At 44.8% G+C, this 27,930-nt stretch overlaps 1 protein-coding gene across 1 annotated transcript; it reads right to left on the reverse strand.

Annotated features, from left to right (window-relative positions):
• On the reverse strand, positions 1 to 27,786 carry TRIP13 (thyroid hormone receptor interactor 13). Its single transcript, XM_038770339.1, has 13 exons — positions 27,644 to 27,786; positions 19,790 to 19,955; positions 18,710 to 18,842; positions 17,378 to 17,433; positions 16,205 to 16,295; positions 14,323 to 14,395; positions 12,893 to 12,956; positions 10,798 to 10,884; positions 10,378 to 10,484; positions 7,851 to 8,004; positions 3,947 to 4,059; positions 2,306 to 2,375; positions 1 to 1,056 (listed from the first exon to the last, which is right to left on the reverse strand). The coding sequence occupies exons 1-13, from the start codon at positions 27,733 to 27,735 to the stop codon at positions 949 to 951; spliced, it is 1,314 nt and encodes a 437-aa protein (XP_038626267.1). The 5' UTR covers positions 27,736 to 27,786; the 3' UTR covers positions 1 to 948.
• Positions 27,787 to 27,930: the final 144 nt, after the last annotated feature.

Here is a 27,930-nt window from a genome sequence, read left to right on the forward strand (position 1 = left end):
ACACCAACAGATCCATAACAAAGCCAGGATTTTCTTTTCCAAAGAGCAGCTGTTACATCCAAAATGTCAAGGGAGAATTTATTTATTCTAAAGAGAAAAGCATTTATTCTGAAGTGAAAAGTTAAAAAAAAAAAGGGGGGGGGAATACTTGAGTACGGTGACCTCCTACTGTGATCACATATAAGCAGTACATTTTAATCGGGTTTTTGGGAACTGAAGAACAATACGGAACAACCTAAAAACAGATAGCACTCTCATCTAAAACTATGTTGGTTTGCCAACAAGGTTTTGAGGTATGTTAAGAGTAAATACACATCTCCATTTTTACATTAACGACTGGCACCTCTTTTGTTACCTTAGTTTGAATACGCTGCATGCATTAAAGAACACTCTTTCACGTACAGTCCCTTCCTCAAATATAAAAATTATACAGGCTTTTCCACTTTTGAAATACAATGTACAGCCTTCAAAGCATCTTTGCAATAATAAAAATAATGCCACTTTTGAAAGGCTTTTCACCTTGAACAGCATTTCTCTTAAAAATAACTCTGGCAGTTACATCGATTTTTCTTTTTCAGAGGTTTAACAACAAACACATTTGGCACTAACGCTATGGTTAAAGAGCATAGAACGAGCCAGTTTATTTTGGTGAAAGAGCATAGAACGAGCCAGTTTGTTATATGCTCATAAAAAAGAGGGAAATGTTCAGGAAAATCAGTTTCCAGACAATTTGGATTTTTTTTTCCTTTACGGCTCTGAACAAAATTTTGATATTAACTCCCTTTGTACACTTCTCTCAAACTGGTGAAAATAAATTACTGCTTCCTGTGCCTCCTAATACAAATTTAAAACAAGGCAAGTGCATTTTTACAAGTCTACATCACGATACAATGGTTGTGCTTTACCGGACGTGAAGCTAAGCACCATTGAGGTGAACTACCCGTCAAACTAACCAGAATCACAAATGCACTCCGCGAGTCGTCTTCTCTCTTCAAACTGCTTTTCCACCACCAGAGACAGAGCTTGAAGGAACACCTCTATTGTTACGGTAGGAGTCTAGCAGTAAATAGAAATAATCATCACATCAGAATATCCGTTCAAACCCTGGACATATCTGTAGACTGTCTGGCTCAGGGAATTAGTTTATTTAAAGAAAAGGAAAAAAAAAAGGTTCCTGTCGATACTACTTAAAAATAGGTTGGGTTTATTCCTGTCAATGCCAAATATTTTCAGTTACGGCCAGAGTTGGATAAACCAAGCTGCTACAAGATTGGCAGATTTGGTCCGAAGACATTTTTGACCAACTTTTTTACTCTCATCGATGTCAATCAATCAATTAATCGTATTTATTGAGAGCTTACTGCACTGTCTTAAATGGTGGCATGACACAAGGCAATGAGTATCACCCACTGGACCCTTGTTATACAATATGCTTCTCCTCCATATCACAGAAGAGCCTACTGGTGGTTTGTAGGGAGCAAAGATGGGGACTAATTTTTTACCTCTAAAATGGGGCACGGGGAAGGATTCCCATCCACACCCCGGATTAAAAATGAGAACCACGCACCCACCCAGTTTAGGACACAAAAACGTGCCTCCAATATTTTGTGGGGGGCATATTCTTGCCTGGTGCGCCTCAAAAACGGTAATTTCTCCCTACTTGATAAGTGCTGAGGATCGCATTTCCAAGTGAAATATTTTAAAGTAGGCCAGCGTCAATTTGCCAACACGGTAGGACCAGATTCGTGCAGAATGAAAACGCTAACGATGAAATCCTCGGTCCATATGAACCGCGTGGAGCAAATTAAAAACCCTCGCACTTTGGGAGGTTAGTCGGTCGATGGTATTTGGCTGGTCGACCAGGAGAGAGGTCAAAGGGACTTCCTTGGGCCTCTAATATGGAGGGAGGTGTCTCCATCCTGTGAGAGGTCATTTTGACTACTATTAATTTGAGGAAGGAAAAACATTTGGTACGGAATACTTGGATTTTTTTTTTTTTGGTGGCACGTCTGCTCCTAATATTTTTATCTACTGCCCATCTATCCTACCATGATGATGATACCAAGTACCAGGGGGCAGGTCAGTTTGAGTTTTCCACTTTAGGAAGAATAGTCACATCTTGGCATGACAATTCCTCTGCTTTTCTAGGTCAAACATAACCTTCAGGCTTTGATTCTGGATGCCTTTCCCGGGGCTGAAGTGCGGCATTAGTGAAAATGGTTTTGAACGACGACTTGGGGAAATGCTTGGAGTAGCTGAGCGGGCGAGGCGGACGAGAGAGAGAGATACGGGGGAGAAAACTTACTTGGATGTAGAGGGCGTGGGCTAGGAAAGGGAGTTTCCTCAGGACTCGACCGCTCAGTCCTTCACTTTTCCTGAATCAAAAGAAACGTTTAACCTATCTTTTAACTCCAGATCTAAGCATCCTCCGAAATGCAGGGTTCTCTTCCAGGAAACCATTTTCAGCATTGTCTCCACAGGAAAAATTCCATCACCATTACAGGCCAAAAAATGATTAGCTCACATTCTCGGAGGCCCAGGCCAAAAACCCACAGGATGTAAGATAGCAAACTGAGCCTCACGTCTGCCTTAGGAAAAGGGTGAAACAAATTTTGGGATTCGCCCATAGCTCACATCTCACCAATCAATCAATCATATTTATTGAGCGCTTACTGTGTGCAAAGCACTGTACTAAGCGCTTGGGAAGTACAAGTTCCCACCACCATTCCCGATTTGCTTGTATCTACCCCAGTACTTAGTACAGTACCTGGCACATAGTAACTGCTCAACAGATACCGCAATTCTTCTTATTATTATTGTTATTGCAAGCAAATCCCACTGGACACAGTCCCTGACCCACACGGGGATCACAGGCTCAATCCCCATTTTACAGGTGAGGTCACTGAGGCACGGAGAAGTGAAGTGACTTGCCCAAGGTCACACGGCAGACAAGTGGCGGAGCCGGGATCAGAACTCACGACCTTCTGATTCCCAGGTCCCTGCTCCATCCACCACGCCATGCTGCTGTATTCGATAATCAATCAATCAATCGTATTTATTGAGCACTTACTGTGTGCAGAGCACTGTACTAAGCGCTTGGGAAGTACAAGTTGGCAACATATGATCACTGAACATATGAACATATGAACATAATCACTGATGATGATGGGGGCAACCGTGAACCTCGGAGGATTTCAGTTTCCCGGGCACACAATTTGCTACACTTCACCGCTAACTGATAATTCCCAGAATCTCCAATCATTCTTGTCACCCTCCCCAAATTAAGGAAAACTTCACCCATTCCATCACGGCGTCCATCCGCCCAAACCGCTTTAGACACTCTGAATTCAAAAAGGCTCACGATGTCGAACAAAGGTTCTCAAATCCCCCAAAGATGCTCAAGCCAAAACGTGTAATCGAACATGCAATCTGGCAGAAGCGAGGGTCAATGAGCAGGGAATGCGTCTATTGTTAATTGTACTCGCCCAAATGCTTAGTACAGTGCTCTGCATACAATAAATGCTCAATAAATACCATTGATGAATGAATAAACCTCCCTGATCTCTTTTAACAGGTAAATAGCTAAAGATATATGTCTGAGTTTCAGGAAAGCACCATCTGTAATAATAATAATAATAATAATGGCATTTATTAAGCGCTTACTATGTGCAAAGTACTGTTCTAAGCGCTGGGGAGGTTACAAGGTGATCAGGTTGTCCCACGGGGGGCTCACAGTCTTCACCCCCATTTGACAGACGAGGTCACTGAGGCCCAGAGAAGTGAAGCGACCTGCCCAAAGTCACACAGCTGACAACTGGTGGAGCCGGCATTTGAACCCAGGACCTCTGACTCCAAAGCCCGGGCTCTTTCCACTGAGCCACGCCGCTTCTCTTAAACAACCAAGCAGATAAACCAGCTTTGGTTTCAACACCAGAAAGGCTCTTACCTCGAAATTTCATTCAACATGATACTCGTTTTCGACACGGTGCTTTCAATGAAGTCCAGGATACCGAGCTCTCTCAAAGTCAGCAGCTGCTCTCGAGGGTATATGATCTGACACTGAGTGAAAAGAGACGTTATTTTCCAGTTAATGAAAAGCTGGAGGATCGGACAAAAAAAACAAACAAACCGGACTCTCGCTGGGACCTTTCATTCACCGTATGCGAACAGTCTATCTCTTTTGGGGCCCGAAAATTCCTAAGATCCAGGGTTTTGCCCAAGAGGTGGGCTCCTCGGGGGCATCGGCTGGACTTTGTGCGTGAAGCTAGGCGCGTGACTTTGCAGTGTGGGCTGAAGACACGGCCGAGGGCTGAGAAAACTCTATTTATTTATTTGACTTGTACATTTCCATCCTATTTATTTTATTTTGTTGGTATGTTTGGTTCTGTTCTCTGTCTCCCCCTTTTAGACTGTGAGCCCACTGTTGGGTAGGGACTTTCTCTATGTGTTGCCAATTTGTACTTCCCAAGCGCTTAGTACAGTGCTCTGCACATAGTAAGCGCTCAATAAATACGATTGATTGATTGATTGATTGAGAATCCATCAGGAGCGTTTCTCCCACTGGCCGCCCGGCACAGAGAGGAACACGTATGAAGGAGGCAGGAAAGGCGTTGTGGGCTGTGCTTTGGCACTGGGGCACGTATGTGCTTTTGTGTCGGGTACCCTTTTTCCTTTGGAAAACCGGGAGCAATCACACAGCACATAAACTCACACGCAAAAAAAAAAAATTAACACGTCCAGGGCAGGCCTGCTGGAGAGTATCAGGACTCAACATTAGTTCCTAATTATGATGGTGTTTGTTAAGCGCTTACTGTGTGCCAGGCGCCGTACTAAGCGCTGCCCCCTCGTCCCCCTCTCCATCCCCCCCATCTTACCTCCTTCCCTTCCCCACAGCACCTGTATATATGTATATATGTTTGTACATATTTATTACCCTATTTATTTATTTTATTTGTACATATCTATTTATTTTATTTTGTTAGTATGTTTGGTTTTGTGCTCTGTCTCCCCCTTTTAGACTGTGAGCCCACTGTTGGGTAGGGACTGTCTCTAGACGTTGCCAATTTGTACTTCCCAAGCGCTTAGTCCAGTGCTCTGCACCTAGTAAGCGCTCAATAAATACGATTGATGATGTTGTTGATGATGATGATGATGATGATGATGGGGTGGATACAAGCAAATCGAGCTGGACGCAGTCCCTGCCCCACGTAGGTCTCACAGGCTCAATCCCCATTTGGCAGGTGAGGGAACTGAGGCAGAGAAGTGAAGTAACTTGCCCAAGGTCTCAGAGCAGACCAGTGGCGGAGCCGGGATTAGAACCCAGGACCTTCTGACACCTAGGCCTGGGCTCTAACCACTACCCCACGCTGCTTGAAACTGGTCAAGCCCCAGACTGGTGAGGCACAATAATAAAATACTTGTGGAACAATATCACTAGTTTGATTAAAATGTTTTTCAGCTTAACGCCTCTAATACTTTGAAGTAAATATTTAAGTAAAGCAGTGTGGGAAAGCAGCATGGCCTTGTGGAAAGAGCCCAGGCCTGGAAATCAGAGGACCTGGGTTCTAATCCTGGCCCTGCCACCTGTCGGCTGGGTGACCTTGGGCAAGTCACTTAACTTCTCTGTGCCTCAGTAACTTCATTTGTAAAACGGGGATGAAGGCTGTGAGCCCCACGTATCCCCCCCAGCGCTTAGAACAGTGTTTTGCACATAGTAAGTGCTTAACAAATGCCATCACTATTATTATTATTATTATTCTAGACTGTGAGCCCCACATATCCCCCCAACGCTTAGAACAGTGTTTTGCACGTAGTAAGCACTTAACAAATGCCATCACTATTATTATTATTATTCTAGACAGTGAGCCCACTGTTTGCACACAGTAAGCACTCAATAAATACAGTTGATTAATTATTATTATTATTATTGTTATTATTATTATTATTCTTATGTGGGACAGGGACTTTGTTCTCAACCTGATTAGCTCGTATCTTCCCCAGAGCTCAGAACAGTGCTTGAAACATAGTAAGCGCTTCACAAATACCATCAGTGAGGTTATTATTAAAATGGGGAAATTAAGTCTGTGAGCCCCATGTGAGACATGGTTTGTGTCTAACCTGATTATCATCTGTTTACCCCAGTGCTTAGTACAGTGCCGGCTACATAGTTAACACTTAACAAATACCATAAAAAATACCCAGATTGCACTATGCTTCAGGACACAGTCTTTACCAGTAAGTGATACACTACTTAGTCAGAGGGAAGAAGGGGTATTTGCTTTATGAGGTGATGTGAAAAAAATCGCCAATGTGGACGCCAAGTTATCATTCATTCAATCGTATTTATTGAGCGCTTACTGTATGCAGAGCACTGTACTAAGCGCTTGGGAAGTACAAGTTGGCAACATAAACTCTACAATACAAGTTGGTGACCCAAATTAAAAACGGGCAACGCTGTTCTGGGCAGAATCGGAAGAGTCTAAAACTGGGAAGATGAAACGTGACCTTGATCAATACACCAAAAGAGAACTGGCCTGGTCGTAACAGGGCTTGGGGTTCTAATTTCAACTCTGCCCCAGGCCTGAAGTGTGACCTTAGGTAAGTCACTTAAATTTACTGTGCCTCGGGTTTCCTCATCTGCAAAATGGGGATCCAATACGAAGACTGTGACCTCCATGTGGGACAGGGAAGGTGTCGGATTCATTCATTCATTCAATCGTATTTACTGAGTGCTTACTGTGTGCAGAGCACTGCGCTTGGGAGGTACAAGTCGGCAACATATAGAGACGGTCCCTACCCAACAGCGGGCTCACAGTCTAGAAGGGGGAAGACGGACAACGAAACAAAACATGTGGACGGGTGTCAAGTCACATCTGACCTGCTTGGACTGTATCTACCCAAGTGCTTAGCACAGGTTTTGGCACACAGTAAGTGTTTAACAAATAGCACAATTATTATTAGTGTTATCATTACTGATGGGACGCCTGGTGATTTAATTTGGGTCTAGGGGAAAGAGTCAAATCTTCAAAACGTAACTCGTTAAAGATGCCAGGATGCTGCTCTGAAAAGCTGTTTGCTTTGGGGATGGCCCTCTCGGCTCCCGCCCCGACTCTAATTACAAGTTCTGAGGTTGGTGGATGATGAATGCAGTTTTTCAACCCCCAAAGCCAGAGAGAAAGTCCCGAACTGGAAGGAATTCAGAGAAAAAAAGTAGTAAAGAGGACTAAAGGTTTGGAAGAAGTGACTCGGGAGAAAAAGTTAAATAAACTAAACATAAATCTCTGGGCCAAAAGGATGACTAAGTGGTGATTTTGACACTCTACAAATATTTGAAGTGTCTCAGCATTCAGGGAAATAGTGGAAAAGGAATTGTTTAAGTTGGTCAGGACACCGTGGCTGGCAAAGCAAAAGAGAGAAGTAATTCTGCTGCGGGGCAGGACGGGGGAAAGGGGAAAACCTGCCTTCTCCAATCGTCTACTCACTCCGACAAAATCACCAACTGTGGAGGAGGAAGGACACGAAGGGGAAAAGGGAAGGAGGGAAACTGACACTCTGCAACTTCGTCTGCTCCACATTTGGTCCTAACATCCAGGTGGCTTCCGCTCGGACTGCAACCGTGATTCTGATCATCAGGTCGGTTGGTGAGAGACCAAATTTTCGCCTGCCCTAAATATAGTACGATCGTTATTACAGTATATATCAAGTCCATCACAGCCCCATACGGGATCTTGGCTGTGTCCAACCTGATTAGCTTGTATCTACCCCAGTGCCTGGAAAAAAGTGCTTAATAAACACCATAAAAAAAAAAACCAGAGCCACATTAAGTCAATAAGGATGCTTGCAAAACTTACCTTCATCAATTCATCCAAACAAGAAAGGTAGATTTTGTAGATCGCCTCGGGAGACGGAGGACCGATGTATTGCTTTATGTCCGCTCTGTCGACGAAGGCCACGTCGATCTTCTCGGTGATATTTGAAGTTGTCAGTATAACGACATTTGAATGCCTGTAGGGCCCGGGAACATCGGCTATCAATTCCTTTTCAGTGAACGACGGGTAATCCCAATATTTGCCCGGTGCTCCGAATTTGGAGAGAATTCACCAGCTTTTCTCACCAACCAAATTCCCTTTTGAAGCAAGTCATTATGCTCAAACCTAGTTACTAGAGGGGAGGCCATCACAGCCAGCGCAGGTGGTTTGCTCAAAGCCTCTTAAAAAAACACCAATTGGTCCCCATGGCGACTGCCATGAATCTTCTTCCTCGGTGAAGGCAGCTAGAGAGAGGAATCCCCCTCTTCCTCAGCTGCCGTTAGACCAGCCTCACAGGAGACGGCAACTGACAGACCTCAAACAGTAAGCGGTCAATAAATACCATTGATCTTCTGATTGACAACGGCAGAGTGTCCGTCAAAGCGTGTTGGAAATAGCTGGTAGGGGCTTCAGACAACTGCACTAATAATCGTGGTATTAGCTGAGCTCTTACTAAGTGCAAGGCACTGCTCAAGGCATTAAGGAATAGAGAAGACAATCACAAAACAAAAAAAATCCAGAAAATTTTTCATTTTCAGTAAGTTCCTGAAAATAGGGCTCTCTCAATTTAATAACGATGGTCTTTGCTAAGTGCTTACTCTGCACCAGGCACTGTACTAAGTGCTGGGTGGACACAAGAAAATTGGGTTGGACGCAGTCCCTGTCCCGCCCAGGGCTCACGGTCTTCACCCCCATTTTACAGATGAGGCGACTGAGGCACAGAGAAGTGAAGTGGCTTGCCCAAGGCCACACAGCAGACAAGTGGCAGAGCCGGGATTAGAACACACGACCCTCTGACTCCAACGCCTGGGCTCTATCTGCTCACAGACATTTTGCCCTCACGCCTACCTCATTCCTAACCAACGACTTTCACACCACCACTTCGATCTGGAACTGTTCATTCCTTCGTTCGTATTTATCGAGCATTTACTGTGTGCGGAGCACTGCACTAAGTGCTTGCGAGAGGACAAAAGAACTGTCAACAGACATTCCTGATCCACAACGAGCAATGAGATCACTCGCAGTGCTCTGCACAGGGTAGATGTTTCACAAATCCTGACTGATAATCAGGAAACCGAGGTTGAATCGGCCTGAAGAAATTGTAAAACCCAACTTGACCACTGCTAATGTTTGTTTTGAACTAATTCATTCATTCAGTCATATTTATTGAGCGCTCGCTGTGTGCAGAGTACTGTACTAAAGCGCTTGGAAAGTACAATTCAGCAACAAATAGAGACAATCTCTACCCAACAATGGGCTCAGTCTAGAAGAATAGGTACAGGAGGAGGAGGAGGAGGAGGAAGAGAAAGAAGGAGGAGGAAGAATAGAAACAGGAGGAGCAGAAGGAGGAGGAGGAGAAAGAGGAGGTGGAGGAAGAATAGGAACAGGAGGAGAGGAGGAGGAGAAGAAGAAGGAGGAGGAGGAACAGGAAGAATAGGAACAGGAGGAGAGGAGGAGAAGGAGGAGGAGGAAGAATAGGAACAGGAGGAAAAGGAAGAAAAGAGAAGGAATAAGAGGAAAAGAAGAAGAGGAGGAGGAGGAAGAGAAAGAAGGAGGAGGGAGAATAGAAACAGGAGGAGCAGAAGAAGGAGGAGGAGAAAGAGGACGTGGAGGAAGAATAGGAACAGGAGGAGAGGAGGAGGAGAAGGAGGAGGAGGAACAGGAAGAATAGGAACAGGAGGAGAGGAGGAGAAGGAGGAGGAGGAAGAATAGGAACAGGAGGAAAAGGAAGAAAAGAGAAGGAATAAGAGGAAAAGAAGAGGAGGAGGAGGAGGAAGAGAAAGAAGGAGGAGGGAGAATAGAAACAGGCGGAGCAGAAGGAGGAGGAGGAGAAAGAGGAGGTGGAGGAAGAATAGGAACAGGAGGAGAGGAGGAGGAGAAGGAGGAGGAGGAGGAGGAACAGGAAGAATAGGAACAGGAGGAGAGGAGAAGAAGAAGGAGGAGGAGGAACAGGAAGAATAGGAACAGGAGGAAAAGGAAGAAAAGAGAAGGAATAAGAGGAAAAGAAGAGGAGGAGGAGGAAGAGAAAGAAGGAGGAGGGAGAATAGAAACAGGAGGAGCAGAAGAAGGAGGAGGAGAAAGAGGAGGAGGAGAAGAAGGAGGAGGAGGAACAGGAAGAATAGGAACAGGAGGAGAGGAGAAGAAGGAGGAGGAGGAACAGGAAGAACAGGAACAGGAGGAAGAGGAAGAAAAGAGAAGGAATAAGAGGAAAAGAAGAGGAGGAGGAGAAGGAAGAAGAGGAGGAGCAGCGGGCGAGAACTGGAGACTGAGGTCTGGGGGTCTGGGGGCTCCATCTTGAGACAGGCAGGACAGGACACGTCCCAGCTATTAAAACGTGGAATGAGGTTACCTTTTAATCTGATCTATCTGGGTCAAAACGGCATTCACCACTCGGATGGCATCTGAAGGTTCCGTGCCCGCTCTGCAGGCATTTCGGGCTGCAGTTAAGCTTTCTACCTGCAAGCGGGGGAAGCAGAAACAAAGGGCTTGGTCCCACGGGGTGACCGCAATCTTTGATTTCGTCTGAAGTGCCGGTGAGAGGGAGGCATTGGAGGGAATTCCCCGCCCCATCGTCCTGAGCGGCACGAGGCTGGGGATCGGTCCACCCATATGTGACTCCAAAATCCAACTCCTCCGCCTCCACCAGCCCAGTGTTCATCCGTGGACAGAAGCCACCCTCGCCCCGCCCAGGAATCACCCCAAAAGTCTCCACGCCACCCAAGGATAACTCCGCTTCGTAGATCCAGAGGAATCCTCTGAATCGTCCTACCTCATCAATCAGCACAAACACGAGGGCGTTCTTATCATCGATTAATTCTTGAATCTTCTGAAACATCTTTGTTACTAGTTTTCCGCTCTAGAACAATAATAATAATAATAATAATGGCATTTAGTAAGCGCTTACTATGTGCAAGGCACTGTTCTATGCGCTGGGGAGGTTACGCGATGATCAGGTTGTCCCACGGGGGGCTCACAGTCTTCATCCCCATTTTACAGATGAGGTCACTGAGGCCCAGAGAAGTGAAGCGACTTGCCCAAAGTCACACAGCTGACAATTGGTGGAGCCGGGATTTGAGCCCATGACCTCTGACTCCAAAGCCCGGGCTCTTTCCATTGAGCCACGCTAGAACAGAAGTGCGCTGTTAAACAGATGATTTTGTCCAGGATGAGACATCCTATCAAATTTTCACATTACCAGAAAAAGATGTCTTCTTCACCTCTAGATAATAATGATGGCATTTATTAAGCGCTTACTATGTGCAAAGCACTGTTCTAAGCGCTGGAGAGGTTACAAGGTGATCAGGCTGTCCCGCGGGGGGGCTCACAGTCTTCATCCCCATTTTACAGATGAGGTAACTGAGGCACAGAGAAGTTATGTGACTTGCCCAAAGTCACACAGCTGACAATTGGCAGAGCCGGGATTCAAACCCCTGACCTCTGACTCCAAAGCTCGGGCTCTTTCCACTGAGCCACAGTCAGAGAGCTTCCCTGTCCATCCAACTCTTATGCAAACCCTAACGGCTTGGCCCAAGTGACGGGATTCCCAAATGATAAAGGTTTCGAAGGCTAATCTGCGTGAGCTTTCCGAATCCCACCCCAACTGGAATGATGTTTTATTTATACTCGTCCTAATCATTCCTTCTGCAACGTTTGTGACAGTTCTACTGGATGCAGAATTTCCATAGTACAGCAATTCCTGCTTTGGTGAGAAAGCTGCATTCTTGAAAACACCCCATTGGTGAGAAAAAAAATGCACTTATCTCATTTCCTATTACAGTTGCAAAGAAAGGGCTGGGAGTGGGGGGAACGGTGTGAAAATCCAACTCACTGGGAAAATCCCAATTCTCAAGTAGTCAGTCAATCAATCGTATTTATGGAGCGCTGACTGTGTGCAGGGCACTACTAAGCGATTGTGAAAGTACAATATAACAATAACAGACACATTCCCTGCCCACACCAAGCTTGACATCAATCAATCAATCATATTTATTGAGCGCTTACTCTGTGCAGAGCACTGTACTAAGCGCCTGGGAAGTACAAGTTGGCAACATATAGAGACGGTCCCTACCCAACAGTGGGCTCACAGTCTAGAGGATGAGTACTGTAAATATTTACAGTTGATAAGTCCATAAAGAAAGGGGGCAAATAGCCGCCTGCCTTATGACAGAGTGAAATTCAACATTTGTGGACAATGGGAAAAAAAAAGTCTTCTAAAGCTTGTTTTCAAGCAGCCTACTCTTCAAGGAAGATTATACTGTGCCTCTCTGACATTGTGTCAATAGTTTATTAGCACTAATCAGGGCATTCATTCATTCAATCGTATTTATTGAGCGCTTACTGTGTGCAGAGCACCGGACTAAGCGCTTGGGAAGAACAAGTTGGCAACTTATAGAGACGGTCCCTACCCAACAGTGGGCTCACAGTCTAGAAGGGGGAGATAGAGAACAAAACCAAACATATTAACAAAATAAAATAAGTAGAATAAATATGTACAAGTAAAATACATAGAGTAATAAATACGTACAAATATATATACAGGCATTGATAGTAAGTGTTTAAAGTTCACTGTTACCCTCATCTCAGAGGAGTGAGGAACGATTGGCATGAGTATAAATGAAATATTCAAAGATGGGGTAAGATTTGGAACGCCCACAGCACGGAAGGGGTGGAGCTGGGATTAGGACCCAGATCTCCAGACTCCCAGGCCGGTGGTCTTTCTATTAGGCCACGCTATTTCTTGGGCCTTAATTCATCCTTTCTGTGCATTATTATATTGCCCCAATCCCTTCACAAGTTCATCGTTCCTTGTCTTCCGGAGAGTGGCCTCCACCTCACCCAGTCAGGACCGATACTGAAATACTTACCTCAGAAAACCACTTAGAGAAGAGACTGTGACTGTTGATTTCAATCAGCTGCCCGTATCTGTACCTAGAAGAAGGGAAAGCATCAAATATCTTTTCAGATAAGCGCCGATTTTACACAAAGATTCTTTACATTTTGAATAGGACCCATGAGCCTACTTGGTAATCTATTCTACAAATCAGTTTTTATAAACCTTCATTTTCATTACCGGAACACCGTCGGGGCTAGGTGCAGTGATCATGAAATATTTTTATGGTAAGACTTTCCCTAGAAAACCAAAATTCTTTTAACATTATGGTACTCTCCCTAGTGCACACAGGAAGCGTTCCAAAAACACAACTGAATGAATGAATAAATGGTAAATATTACTGTGAAAAGTGGTAAAATGTGTTGGCACTTTCATTATAATAATAATACAATAATGGCATTTATTAAGCGCTTACTATGTGCAAAGCACTGTTCTAAGTGCTGGGGAGGTTACAAGATGAACAGGTTGCCCCACGTGGGGCTCACAGTCTTAATCCCCATTTTACAGATGAGGTAACTGAGGCCCGGAGAAGTTAAGTGACTTGCCCAAAGTCACACAGCTGACAAGTTCATTCATTCATTCATTCAATCATATTTATTGAGCGCTTACTGTGTGCAGAGCACTGTACTAAGCGCTTGGGAAGTACAAGTTGGCAACATCTAGAGACGGTCCCTACCCAACAGTGGGCTCACAGTCTAGAAGGGGGAGACAGAGAACAAAACCAAACATACTAACAAAATAAAATAAGTAGAATAAATATGTACAAGTAAAATGCATAGAGTAATAAATACGTACAAACATATATACATATATACAGGCATTGATAGTAGTGGCAGAGCCGGGATTTGAACCCATGACCTCTGACTCCAAAGCCTGTGCTCTTTCCATTGAGCCACGCTGCTTCTCGTAAATTATGCCTAAACTGAATGTTCAATATTCATAATTTCTTACAAGGGCAAATATAACTTATTCCCTTGGAATAAGAAAATATTTCCAAAACCACAGTTTAATGGAATTATATCTGATGGAGGACATGACTGAGAGAACTCAAATTATTTTAATCTGGATGTAAAAGTATAAAAACTACACTAGTTTCTAAAATATCAAAGTTCCCAGCTGCAGAATAAGGACAACTCCCAGAACCTGAATATTAATGGCTGAGTTAAATTTTTTGAGGTAATCCGTTGTTTATTCATTTGATTCCCTAGAAAAGGTAGTGCAAAAATGAAATGCTTTTATGAATTCCAGTGAACATCTAGAAAAGGCAAGAGTGGGCCTTGGAGTGTTACCTAATAACACAGAGTTTTAAAACCCAAAACAAAGAAAGTAATTCTGTAGCTCATTTAGCTAACATACAAGAAAAAGGAACGCCAAATGGATTTCCCCAAACGACCAAAAACTTACCTGTCTGCGAGCCTAATGGTCAGTTTCTGAGCTAGTGCTTTACACAGGGATGTTTTGCCGGTTCCTGGGGGCCCTGAATAACACACAAATACAATATTTAATCATAATGATGATGATGATGATGATAAAAATAATAATAATAATGGTATTCGTTAAGCGCCTGCCGTGTGTCAGACACTGTACTAAGTGCCGGGATGGATACGAGCAAATTAGGTTGGGCACAGCCCCTGTCCCACATGGAGCTCACAGGCTTATTCCCCATTTTACAGATGAGGCAACTGAGGCCCAGAGAAGTGAAGCGACTTGCCCATGGTCTCACAGCAGAAAAGTGGCGGAGCTGGGATTAGAACCCGGGGCCTTCTGACTCCCAGGCCTGTGCTCTAAAATAATAATAATAATAATAATGGCATTTATTAAGTGCCCCGCTGCTTCTCTACAATAATAATGAATAATTATGGCATTTGTTAAGCGCTTAACACTGTATTAAGCAAATTGGGTTGGACACAGTCCCTGTCCTATGTGGGGCTCACAATCTCAATCCCCGTTTTACAGATGAGGTAACTGAAGCACAGAGAATAATAATAATAATAATGTTATTTATTAAGCACTTACTACGTGCAAAGCACTGTTCTAAGTGCTGGGGAGGTTACAAGGTGATCAGGTTGTCCCCCGGGGGGCTCCCAGTCTTAATCCCCATTTGACAGATGAGGTAACTGAGGCCCAGAGAAGTGAAGTGACTTGCCCAAAGTCACACAGCTGACAATTGGCGGAGTCGGGATTTGAACCCATGACCTCTGACTCCAAAGCCCGGGCTCTTTCCACTGAGCCACGCTGCTACTCAAATTAATTTAATATTAGCTAGGCAAGACGACTTCATGATTTCTTTTTAAAGCAGCTGTTATTATGGAACTGATAGGAAGGCTAACTCTAGGAATCCCTACATCTTCAATATAAAGAGTGAGTCCTAATTCAATTTTAATAATAATAATAATAGTGTTGGTATTCGTTTAAGTGCTATGTGCCAAGCACTGTTCTAAGCGCTGGAGGAGATACAAGGTGATCAGGTTGTCCCACGTGGGGCTCACAGTCTTCATCCCCATTTTACAGATGAGGGTACTGAGGCCCAGAGAAGTGAAGTGACTTGCCCAAGGTCGCCCAGCTGACAAGTGGCGACACCGGGATTAGAACCCACGTCCTCTGATTCCCAAGCCCGGGCTCTTTCCACTGAGCCATGCTGCTTCTCACTGTTTTGCAAACACTACAGTTTTTTTGGGTAAATGTTTGTATATTTGTAAACACACACGTACACACTATATATATATATGTACACCCAACAGTCTATTTGCCCATTTACCCATTTTTTTATAATTACAGTTAACCCCACTGGGTAACCCAATAACCAAATCCAAGTGGACTGAGACCAAAGCACATTGTCAAACTCCTCCATCACAGGCTGCACCTTTAGGAAGCTTCTTTCAAGCACTCTTCGTAATGAGGGAGAAAAATACAAGATATTCTAAATGGAAAATCAATTTAAAAGACTTACTAAGACTCCTCTGGTGGTTTGTAGAAATACAAGAGCTGAATTCACCTACCAACTTTCACTCATTCTAACGTATGCGCTACCTTATTAGCATTTGAAAAGCGTATTTCACTTTTACCCCCCTCTTTCCTCCTCCCCCTCTTCACAAAGGTCCACAGAAGCCATCCATCCTTTCTTCTGAAGAAGACAAATGTTTTCTTTGACTGTATATCTTCCTGGTCAGCTGGGGGTGATAGCATACATTGCTCTTCTTCTGGAAAGCAAATAACTAAAGCCATATCCTAGAAGTCCAGCCTCCCACTAGGACATTCATGAACACAATAAAATGATAGACCTTACCGTGTAGCAGAACAACTCGATTCCAGGCTATGAGGTTGCTGTCAACGTTTTTGTCAGAAAATAATAATGTTGTGGTCACGTAGTGCAGCAACTGGTTCAGAGAAGACACGCAAAAACAAGGAGATAAAGGCTTTTTTATTTATACGGGTTCCGTCACAATAATGAAAATGTGGGCCACCGTATAGCAGAGAAAGTGCCTACCAACTCTGTTATATTGAAATCTTCCAAGCTCTGTTATATTGAAATCTTCCAAGCACTTAGTATACACTAAGCACTCAATAAATAGGACTGATTTCTTCATCAATCGGACTTATCGAGTGCTTATTGTGTGCGGAGCACTGTAACAAGCACTTGGGAAAGTGCAATCTAGCAGAGTTGGTAGACACGTTCCTTGCCCACAACAAGTTTACAGTCTATAGGGGATTGATTGAGATTAAAAGAAAACTGGATTACTGTTGGCCCAACCCACTGGATCAGGCCATGGTTTATACTTTCATAGACAGGAAACTACCGAATGTTTTATAACACAAATTGTGATTTTGTGATAAACAGTGGTAACTCGGGGAAAAAAAATATGCAAAACTGTAATTTAGATAGTACAATTTAAGATTACATCCTCAAATACGATTAAGACAGCGATCCCAATTATAACACTTTTTAAACAGTGTTAGTGAATTTTAAAGAAATTAATGAATGGCATTTTATTTACCGCCTCTCACTAGACTGTCTCTGCAGACTTTAGGACAGTTTAAGCACTTCCCCGTCTCTCCCCTCGAAGTATTTGGCTAACTTGATGGTGATTTCACCTTCCCGTAGACAATAGCGCATAACCTATTAGCACAGACACCTTTATTTCATTTAACTAGGGTGCTTTTTAAATCAATAGAAAGGTAACATTTAACATATCTGCCCCTGCAATTAAGCTCAAGGGCTAGATTTAAAACCTCCAACGGACTAGATACGTAAATTCCTTGTGGGCAGGGATCACGCCTTCCAATTCGGTCGTATTGTACTTTCCCAAGCGCTTAATACGGTGCTCTGTGCATGGTAAAGCATCCCTGATTGATCAACACAGCCTATGGCCCCCAGTTGGGCAATCTATGCTTTAAGCCCCTGCAAATCCTTCTTTCTGATGAATCCTTTTCGCAAAAAGAGCATTTAGCACCGACTTACGTGGGACTTAACTTCGACGTCGTAGACCAGACTTTCCCAAAGGCCATGGAATTCAACTGTAAAACAAGGTGATAACAGAACCAGAATGAGAACCGAGGTGGATTCCTCCCTCCCGTCAGCTGCCTGGGGACATCCGAACTTCGACATTTGGGAAGGCATTTTATGCCCCCAAACTTGAGGTGCATGAGGGCTATCCGGGGAAATACAGGAGGAGCCCAGGTTATGACCACCCGGCCATACAGCCGACCCAGAAACCTGCCCGGCATACTTGCCCAGCCTTCAAATTAAAGGAGCACAACGGGCCAGTGATCCCATCAATCCACCCCCTCTCCTATTCCCAGTGGCCCTCCTCCTCACGGTTCCCTGAACGTGCTCTCCCGTCCCTTCTGCTTTTCAACTGGCAGGTTGAGGAATGCCATGGGTTTGTGTGGCCAAGAGCCAGGCTTTGGATCTGCACCAAAGTTTAATATATTTGAAGTCTCGCTGTACTCCGGTAGCTGATTCAGAGAGTGGTCAAGCTTTCTTTTTGGTTTAAGGGACAGTCCAGGGCGGGATGAAGGCTGGTCTCTGCCTCCCGCCCTCGGTCTGTCTTCCCGGCTCCAATCAGGGCACAGGAGTTGGGGCAGCTTAGAAAGAGCCCGGGCCTGGGACTCGAAGGACCTGGGTTCTAATCCCGTCTCTGGCAGGTGTCTGCTGTGTGACCTGGGGCGCTCACTTCACTTTGCTGGGCCTCATTTTCTTCCTGGGGATTCCGACTGTGAGTCCCACGTGGGACAGAGACCGTGTCCACCCCGATTACCTTGTATCTACCCCAGTGCTTAAAACGGAGCTTGGCACCCAGTAACTCTTAACAAATACCATAGTTATTATTATCCTTACTAAAACAGGGAAGGAGAGAGTTTAAGGGGGGGCAGCTGTTACATTTACAATTAAAGCAACTCTAGCCGGGAGTTGCACGTGGGACGGGGACCGTGTCCACCCTGATTACCTTGTATCTACCCCAGTGCTTAAAACGGAGCTTGGCACCCAGTAACTCTTAACAAATACCATAGTTATTATTATCCTTACTAAGACAGGGAAGGAGAGAGTTTAAGGGGGGGCAGCTGTTACATTTACAATTAAAGCCACTCTAGCCGGGAGAAGCAGGAAGTTAAGCGCGGCAAGAGGGATCAGGAAAGCTGCTGGGAAGCAGGGAAGGGATTAAGTCAGTCTTTGTGAAAAACCACTGGCAATTTAACCACATTTTCCTGGGACCCTTGGTCTTGTTACAATTTTACTCAGATTTTGCCTGGGCTTCTGGCCCGTTGCTCCTAGCCCTAGGAGACGGCCTACCAGCGGGTAGCACCCAGTGGCTTGCGGCAATAATATTTTCGTTCTCTTCCTCTAAGTTTTCGCTGCTGGGTCCTTCTTCGTTCAGCTGGTAGATGTGAATTGAGAAAGAACAACTGTTCAAGGCAACGGGAAGCTACGGAGAAAAAAAAAAAAAGGACACTCAATCGGTCTGTGAGGATGAGACCATAAATAGCTCACATATAATAATAATAATAATGGCATTTATTAAGCGCTTACTATGTGCAAAGCACTATTCTAAGCGCCGGGGAGGTTACAGGGTGATCAGGTTGTCCCCTGGGGGGCTCACAGTCTTAATCCCCATTTTCTAGATGAGGTAACTGAGGCACAGAGAAGTGACTTGCCCAAGTGAGCCCGCTGTTGGGTAGGGACCGTCTCTTGTACTTCCTAAGCGCTTAGTACAGTGCTCTGCACACAGTAAGCGCTCAATAACTACGATTGAATGAATGAATGAATCCAGCTGCGCCACATGGCTAATCCTTGCTCTGTTACTCGCCTGCTGTGGGACTATACACAAATCATTTGGCTTTGCCGTGCCTCAGTTTCCTCGTCTGTAAAACAGGAATTTAAATATCTCCTCCCTTTCCCTTAGACTGTGAACCCTTTGCGGGACAGGGACTGTGGCCAACCTGAGCTTGTTCTATCTTTCCCAGTGCTTCGTACAGGGCTTGGCACGTAGGAAGCACTTAAATGCCACAGTTATTATTAGAAAGCTACTGGGCTTGATGGCTGAGATCTAACAACATAAAGGAGGACATACGTGCTCAAGTACTTGTTTTTCCCCGATATTTAAAATGCTGGGCTGTCTGAGGACATCAAAGATAACTTGAACATCACTAAAATCAGAATGTGGCAGCTAGATTACCTTGTATCTACCCCAGTGTTTAAAACAGGGCTTGGCACATAGTAAACCCTTACAAATGCCATTTAAATATGCACATATATATATGTATATATACATATATTTGAGGACGGGGAAGATTTGGTAAAATAGTAAACAATATAGCGAGATTATTCTAGAAAACAAACATGCCAATCTGCATCTTTCCAAAATGTCAGTACCTCTTGGGTTTTCTTTATTAGCTCTGTATCCACAACAGAAATGGACTGCACATTCCTTTCCAAGAAAGGATCGTTGAACTCCAACCATGTACAGTCTTCGATCGCAGTATTAAGTCTGCTAAGCATCTGCAGGACACTCAGCTGAATATCTTCTCTCTTTGCAGTGCTGGTAAAAGAAAACATTTTTGATAAAGGAGGGAGGGGAAAAAAAAAGAGAGCGAGAGGGATGATTTTTAAGCATCAGTTCCCCGATTTTTCTTCTAGTAATGAGGCACAGAACTGCAAATCTAACCTATCTGAAGAGGATCAGTTTTACCGACCAGAGTGTTTCTCAGTCTTTTAAAATTAACTGAGTTTGAATCAAATCGCTGGTTCACGGACCATGCTTTGAGAGCATTCCCAAGGGAAAAAAGGCGCGATGAGAGGTCAATAGTTGGTGCACTATTGGGAATTCAATTGATAGCCAGCCATTGCTGATCACTTACCTGCCTGGTTGGCTATAAATGGCTCACCAAATCCTCCTATTACCAATGTATGGTTGCCCAAGGATGACCGTGAATACTTGCAGCTACTGTTGTGGGAAAAGTGAATACCGGTGAAGAATTCCAGCACCGGCCAGAAAGAACAAACACAGTGGCAAATGATGGGAAGCAAGGTGGAAGGAAGGTGGGATTGGAAGTATTTCAGTATCGGTCCTGACTGGGTGAGGTGGATGCCACTCTCCGGAAGACAAGGAACGATAACTTGTGAAGGGATCGGGGCAATATGATAATACACAGAAAGGATGAATTAAGGCCCAAGAAATAGCGTGGCCTAATAGAAAGACCACCGGCCTGGGAGTCTGGAGATCTGGGTCCTAATCCCAGCTCCACCCCTTCCGTGCTGTGGGCGTTCCAAATCTTACCCCATCTTGGAATATTTCATTTATACTCATGCCAATCGTTCCTCACTCCCCTGAGATGAGGGTAACAGTGAACTTTAAACACTTACTATCAATGCCTGTATATATGTTTGTACGTATTTATTACTCTATTTATGTATTTTACTTGTACATACTTATTCTACTTATTTTATTTTGTTAATATGTCTGGTTTTGTTCTCTGTCTCCCCCTTCTAGACTGTGAGCCCACTGTTGGGTAGGGACTGTCTCTATATGTTGCCAACTTGGACTTCCCAAGCGCTTAGTACAGTGCTCTGCACACAGTAAGCGCTCAATAAATATGATTAAATGAATGAGGGCATCCCAAGCACTTAGTCCAGTGCTCTGCACATAGGAAGCGCTCAATAAATACGATTGTGATGCCAATTTGTACTTCCCAAGCGCTTAGTACAGTGCTCTGCACATAGTAAGCGCTCAATAAATACGATTGATTGATTGATTGTATGACCACGTAAGTGACTGAATATGACTGAATGAATGAATGAGGGCATCCCAAGCGCTTAGTCCAGTGCTCTGTACATAGTAAGCGCTCAATAAATACGATTAAATGAATGACGGCATCCCAGGCACTTAGTCCAGTGCTCTGCACGTAGTAAGCGTTCAATAAATACGACTGTATGACCACGTAAGTGACTGAATACGACTGAATGAATGAATGAGGGCATCCCAAGCGCTTAGTCCAGTGCTCTGCACATAGTAAGCACTCAGTGAATATGATTGAATGACCATGTGACAATATGACAACGAATGAATGCATGAATGAGGGCATCCCAAGCGCTTAGTCCAGTGCTCTGCACATAGGAAGCACTCAATAAATACAATTGAATGACCGTGTAAGTGACTGAATACGACTGAATGAATGAATGAGGGCATCCCAAGCGCTTAGTCCAGTGCTCTGCACACAGTAAGCGCTCACTAAATATGATTGAATGGCCATGTAAGTGACTGAATACGACTGAATGAATGAGGGCATCCCAAGCGCTTAGTCCAGTGCTCTGCACACAGTAAGCACTCACTAAATACGATTGAATGACCGTGTGACTGAATACAACTGAATGAATGAATGAGGGCAGCCCAAGCACTTAGTCCAGTGCTCTGCACATAGTAAATGCTCAATAAATACGATTGAATGACCGTGTAAGTGACTGAATATGACTGAATGAATAAGGGCAGCCCAAGCACGTAGTCCAGTGCTCTGCACATAGGAAGCGCTCACTAAATATGATTGAATGACCATGTAAGTGACTGAATACGACTGAATGAATGAATGAGGGCATCCCAAGAGCTTAGTCCATCAATCGTATTTATTGAGCGCTTACTATGTGCAGAGCACTGTACTAAGTGCTTGGGAAGTACAAATAGTCCAGTGCTCTGCACACAGTAAGCGCTCAATAAATACGATTGAATGACTGTGTGACTGAATACGACTGAATGAATGAGGGCAGCCCAAGCGCTTAGTCCAGTGCTCTGCACACAATAAGCGCTTTCTAAATATAATTGAATGACCATGTAAGTGACTGAGTACGGCTGAATGAATGAGGGCATCCCAAGCCGTTAGTCCAGTGCTCTGCACACAGTAAGCGCTCACTAAATATGATTGAATAGCCATGTAAGTGACTGAATACGACTGAATGAATGAGGGCATCCCAAGCGTTTAGTCCAGTGCTCTGCACACAGTAAGCGCTCACTAAATACGATTGAATGACCGTGTAAGTGACTGAATACAACTGAATGAATGAATGAGGGCAGCCCAAGTGCTTAGTCCAGTGCTCTGCACATAGTAAGCGCTCAATAAATACGATTGAATGACCGTGTAAGTGACTGAATATGGCTGAATGAATAAGGGCAGCCCAAGCGCTTAGTCCAGTGCTCTGCACAGAGGAAGCGCTCACTAAATACGACTGAATGACCGTGTAAGTGACTGACTATGACTGAATGAATGAATGAGGGCAGCCCAAGCACTTAGTCCAGTGCTCTGCACACAATAAGCGCTCACTAAATATGATTGAATGACCGTGTAAGTGACTGAATACGACTGAATGAATGAATGAGGGCAGCCCAAGCGCTTAGTCCAGTGCTCTGCACAGAGGATGCGCTCACTAAATACGATTGAATGACCGTGTAAGTGACTGAATACGACTGAATGAATGAATGAGGGCATCCCAAGCGCTTAGTCCAGTGCTCTGCACACAATAAGCGCTCACTAAATATGATTGAATGACCATGTAAGTGACTGAATACGACTGAATGAATGAGGGCAGCCCAAGCGCCTAGTCCAGTGCTCTGCACAGAGGCAGCGCTCACTAAATATGATTGAATGACCATGTAAGTGACTGAATATGACTGAATGAATGAATGAGGGCAACCCAAGCGCTTAGTCCAGTGCTCTGCACATAGGAAGCACTCACTAAATACGAGTGAATGACCATGGGACAGAATACGGCTGAATGAATGAATGAGGGCAGCCCAAGCGCTTAGTCCAGTGCTCTGCACGGAGGAAGCGCTCACTAAATACGACTGAATGACCGTGTAAGTGACTGAATACGACTGAACGAATGAATGAATGAATGAGGGCATCCCAAGCGCCTAGTCCAGTGCTCTGCACAAAGTAATTGCTCAATAAATACGATTGAATGACCGTGTAAGTCACTGAATACGACTGAATGAATAAATGAGGGCAACCCAAGCGCTTAGTCCAGTGCTCTGCACATACGAAGCACTCACTAAATACGACTGAATGACCGTGTAAGTGACTGACTACGACTGAATGAATGAATGAGGGCAGCCCAAGCGCTTAGTCCAGTGCTCTGCACACAATAAGTGCTCACTAAATACGATTGAATGACCGTGTAAGTGACTGAATATGACTGAATGAATGAGGGCAGCCCAAGCGGTTAGTCCAGTGCTCTGCACAGAGGAAGCGCTCACTAAATACGACTGAATGACCGTGTAAGTGACTGAATACGACTGAATGAATGAATGAGGGCAGCCCAAGCGCTTAGTCCAGTGCTCTGCACACAGTAAGCGCTCACTAAATATGATTGAATGACCGTGTGACTGAATGAATGAATGAGGGCAACCCAAGCAGTTAGTCCAGTGCTCCGCACAGAGGAAGCGCTCACTAAATACGACTGAATGACCGTGTAAGTGACTGAATACGACTGAATGAATGAGGGCAGCCCAAGCGTTTAGTCCAATGCTCTGCACACAGAAAGCGCTCACTAAATACGACTGAATGGCCATGTAAGTGACTGAATACGACTGAATGAATGAATGAGGGCAGCCCAAGCGCTTAGTCCAGTGCTCTGCACACAGTAAGCGCTCACTAAATATGATTGAATGGCCATGTAAGTGACTGAATACGACTGAATGAATGAGGGCATCCCAAGTGCTTAGTCCAGTGCTCTGCACACAGTAAGTGCTCAATAAATACGACTGAATGACCATGTCAGTGCCCGAATATGACTGAATGAATGAGGGCAGCCCAAGCGCTTAGTCCAGTGCTCTGCACACAGTAAGCGCTCACTAAATATGATTGAATGACCGTGTAAGTGACTGACTACGACTGAATGAATGAATGAGGGCATCCCAAGCGGTTAGTCCAGTGCTCTGCACAGAGGCAGCGCTCACTAAATATGATTAAATGACCATGTAAGTGACTGACTACAACTGAATGAATACATGAGGGCAACCCAAGCGCTTAGTCCAGTGCTCTGCACACAGAAAGCGCTCACTAAATACGATTGAATGACCGTGTGACTGAATACAACTGAATGAATGAATGAGGGCAGCCCAAGCGCTTAGTCCAGTGCTCTGCACAGAGGAAGCGCTCACTAAATATGATTGAATGACCATCTAAGTGACTGAATACGACTGAATGAATAAATGAGGGCAACCCAAGCGCTTAGTCCAGTGCTCTGCACATAGGAAGCACTCACTAAATACGATTGAATGACCGTGTAAGTGACTGACTACGACTGAATGAATGAATGAGGGTAGCCCAAGCGCTCAGTCCAGTGCTCTGCACAGAGGAAACGCTCACTAAATACTACCGAATGACCGTATAAGTGACTGAATACGACTGAACGAATGAATGAATGAATGAGGGCATCCCAAGCGCCTAGTCCAGTGCTCTGCATAAAGTAATTGCTCACTAAATACGATTGAATGACCGTGTAAGTCACTGAATACGACTGAATGAATGAATGAGGGCATCCCAAGTGCTTAGTCCAGTGCTCTGCACAGAGGATGCGCTCACTAAATACGACTGAATGACCGTGTAAGTGACTGAATACGACTGAACGAATGAATGAATGAGGGCATCCCAAGCGCCTAGTCCAGTGCTCTGCACAAAGTAATTGCTCAATAAATACGATTGAATGACCGTGTGACTGACTAAGACTGAATGAATGAATGAGGGCAGCCCAAGCGCTTAGTCCAGTGCTCTGCACACAATAAGCGCTCACTAAATATGATTGAATGACCGTGTAAGTGACTGAATACGACTGAATGAATGAATGAATGAGGGCAGCCCAAGCGCTTAGTCCAGTGCTCTGCACACAATAAGCGCTCACTAAATATGATTGAATGACCGTGTAAGTGACTGAATACGACTGAATGAATGAGGGCATCCCAAGCGCTTAGTCCAGTGCTCTGCACACAATAAGCGCTCACTAAATATGATTGAATGACCGTGTAAGTGACTGACTAAGACTGAATGAATGAATGAGGGCAGCCCAAGCGCTTAGTCCAGTGCTCTGCACACAATAAGCGCTCACTAAATATGATTGAATGACCGTGTAAGTGACTGAATACGACTGAATGAATGAATGAATGAGGGCATCCCAAGCGCTTAGTCCAGTGCTCTGCACACAATAAGCGCTCACTAAATATGATTGAATGACCGTGTAAGTGACTGACTAAGACTGAATGAATGAATGAGGGCAGCCCAAGCGCTTAGTCCAGTGCTCTGCACACAATAAGCGCTCACTAAATATGATTGAATGACCGTGTAAGTGACTGAATACGACTGAATGAATGAATGAATGAGGGCAGCCCAAGCGCTTAGTCCAGTGCTCTGCACACAATAAGCGCTCACTAAATATGATTGAATGACCGTGTAAGTGACTGAATACGACTGAATGAATGAGGGCAGCCCAAGCGCTTAGTCCAGTGCTCTGCACACAATAAGCGCTCACTAAATATGATTGAATGACCGTGTGACTGACTAAGACTGAATGAATGAATGAGGGCAGCCCAAGCGCTTAGTCCAGTGCTCTGCACACAATAAGCGCTCACTAAATATGATTGAATGACCGTGTAAGTGACTGAATACGACTGAATGAATGAATGAATGAGGGCATCCCAAGCGCTTAGTCCAGTGCTCTGCACACAATAAGCGCTCACTAAATATGATTGAATGACCGTGTAAGTGACTGACTAAGACTGAATGAATGAATGAGGGCAGCCCAAGCGCTTAGTCCAGTGCTCTGCACACAATAAGCGCTCACTAAATATGATTGAATGACCGTGTAAGTGACTGAATACGACTGAATGAATGAATGAATGAGGGCATCCCAAGCGCTTAGTCCAGTGCTCTGCACACAATAAGCGCTCACTAAATATGATTGAATGACCGTGTAAGTGACTGACTAAGACTGAATGAATGAATGAGGGCAGCCCAAGCGCTTAGTCCAGTGCTCTGCACACAATAAGCGCTCACTAAATATGATTGAATGACCGTGTAAGTGACTGAATACGACTGAATGAATGAATGAATGAGGGCAGCCCAAGCGCTTAGTCCAGTGCTCTGCACACAATAAGCGCTCACTAAATATGATTGAATGACCGTGTAAGTGACTGAATACGACTGAATGAATGAGGGCAGCCCAAGCGCTTAGTCCAGTGCTCTGCACACAATAAGCGCTCACTAAATATGATTGAATGACCGTGTAAGTGACTGAATACGACTGAATAAATGAGGGCAACCCAAGCGTTTAGTCCAGTGCTCTGCACATAGGAAGCGCTCACTAAATACGATTGAATGATCGTTTAAGTGACTGAATACGACTGAATGAATGAGGGCAGCCCAAGCGCTTAGTCCAGTGCTCTGCACAAAGGAAGCGCTCACTAAATACGACTGAATGACCGTGTAAGTGACTGACTACGACTGAATGAATAAATGAGGGCAACCCAAGCGCTTAGTCCAGTGCTCTGCACATACGAAGCACTCACTAAATACGACTGAATGACCACGTGACTGAATACGACTGAATGAATAAATGAGGGCAACCCAAGCGCTTAGTCCAGTGCTCTGCACATACGAAGCACTCACTAAATACGATTGAATGACCGTGTAAGTGACTGACTACGACTGAATGAATGAATGAGGGCAGCCCAAGCGCTTAGTCCAGTGCTCTGCACAGAGGAAGCGCTCACTAAATACGACCGAATGACCGTATAAGTGACTGAATACGACTGAACGAATGAATGAATGAATGAGGGCATCCCAAGCGCCTAGTCCAGTGCTCTGCACAAAGTAATTGCTCAATAAATACGACTGAATGACCGTGTAAGTCACTGAATACAACTGAATGAATGAATGAGGGCATCCCAAGTGCTTAGTCCAGTGCTCTGCACAGAGGAAGCGCTCACTAAATACGACTGAATGACCATGTAAGTGACTGACTACGACTGACTGAATGAATGAGGGCAGCCCAAGCGCTTAGTCCAGTGCTCTGCACACAGGAAGCGCTCAATAAACACGACTGAATGACCGTTTAAGTGACTGAAAACGACTGACTGAATGGTTGAGGGTCTGAGGTGAAGGGGAGGGTCCTCGGCCCCTCCTTCAACGGTGGCCAAGGCCTGCGGAGGCGGTGGGAGGAGGGGGGAGGGGGGTGGTGGTCTCTGACCTGCTGCCCATCTGCTGGACCTCCACATCGACCACAGGGCCGTCGGGCGTCATGTTCAGCACCTGCCTGAGGTGCAGGCTCCTCTCGTCCATGGCCCCCGCGACACCCGGGACGAAAAAGAGGAGAAAAAGCAGAAAAAGGCCCGGCTGGGGCTCAAATGGGCCGCCAAACCAGCCTGACCCGGAAGTAGTTCCTCCCCCTGGGCCGCCCCGCTCCTCTTCCAGGCGGGGCCTGGACCGGAAGTGCTCATTCTGTCAGTCATTTATTCGTTCAATCCTATTTATTGA

Source organism: Tachyglossus aculeatus, chromosome X3 (assembly GCF_015852505.1).
Source record: "Tachyglossus aculeatus isolate mTacAcu1 chromosome X3, mTacAcu1.pri, whole genome shotgun sequence".
Lineage (NCBI taxonomy): Eukaryota > Metazoa > Chordata > Mammalia > Monotremata > Tachyglossidae > Tachyglossus > Tachyglossus aculeatus.

Coding starts and splice junctions, on each gene's coding strand:
- TRIP13 (XM_038770339.1), bottom strand. CDS start 27,735: ATGGACGAGAGGAGCCTGCACCTCAGGCAGGTGCTGAACATGACGCCC. Junction 14,396..16,204: donor TCGAGTTGTTCTGCTACACG/GTAAGGTCTATC, acceptor TGTGTTATTCAG/GGCCCCCAGGAACCGGCAAA. Junction 8,005..10,377: donor CAGATAGATCAGATTAAAAG/GTAACCTCATTC, acceptor CGGGCCCTACAG/GCATTCAAATGTCGTTATAC.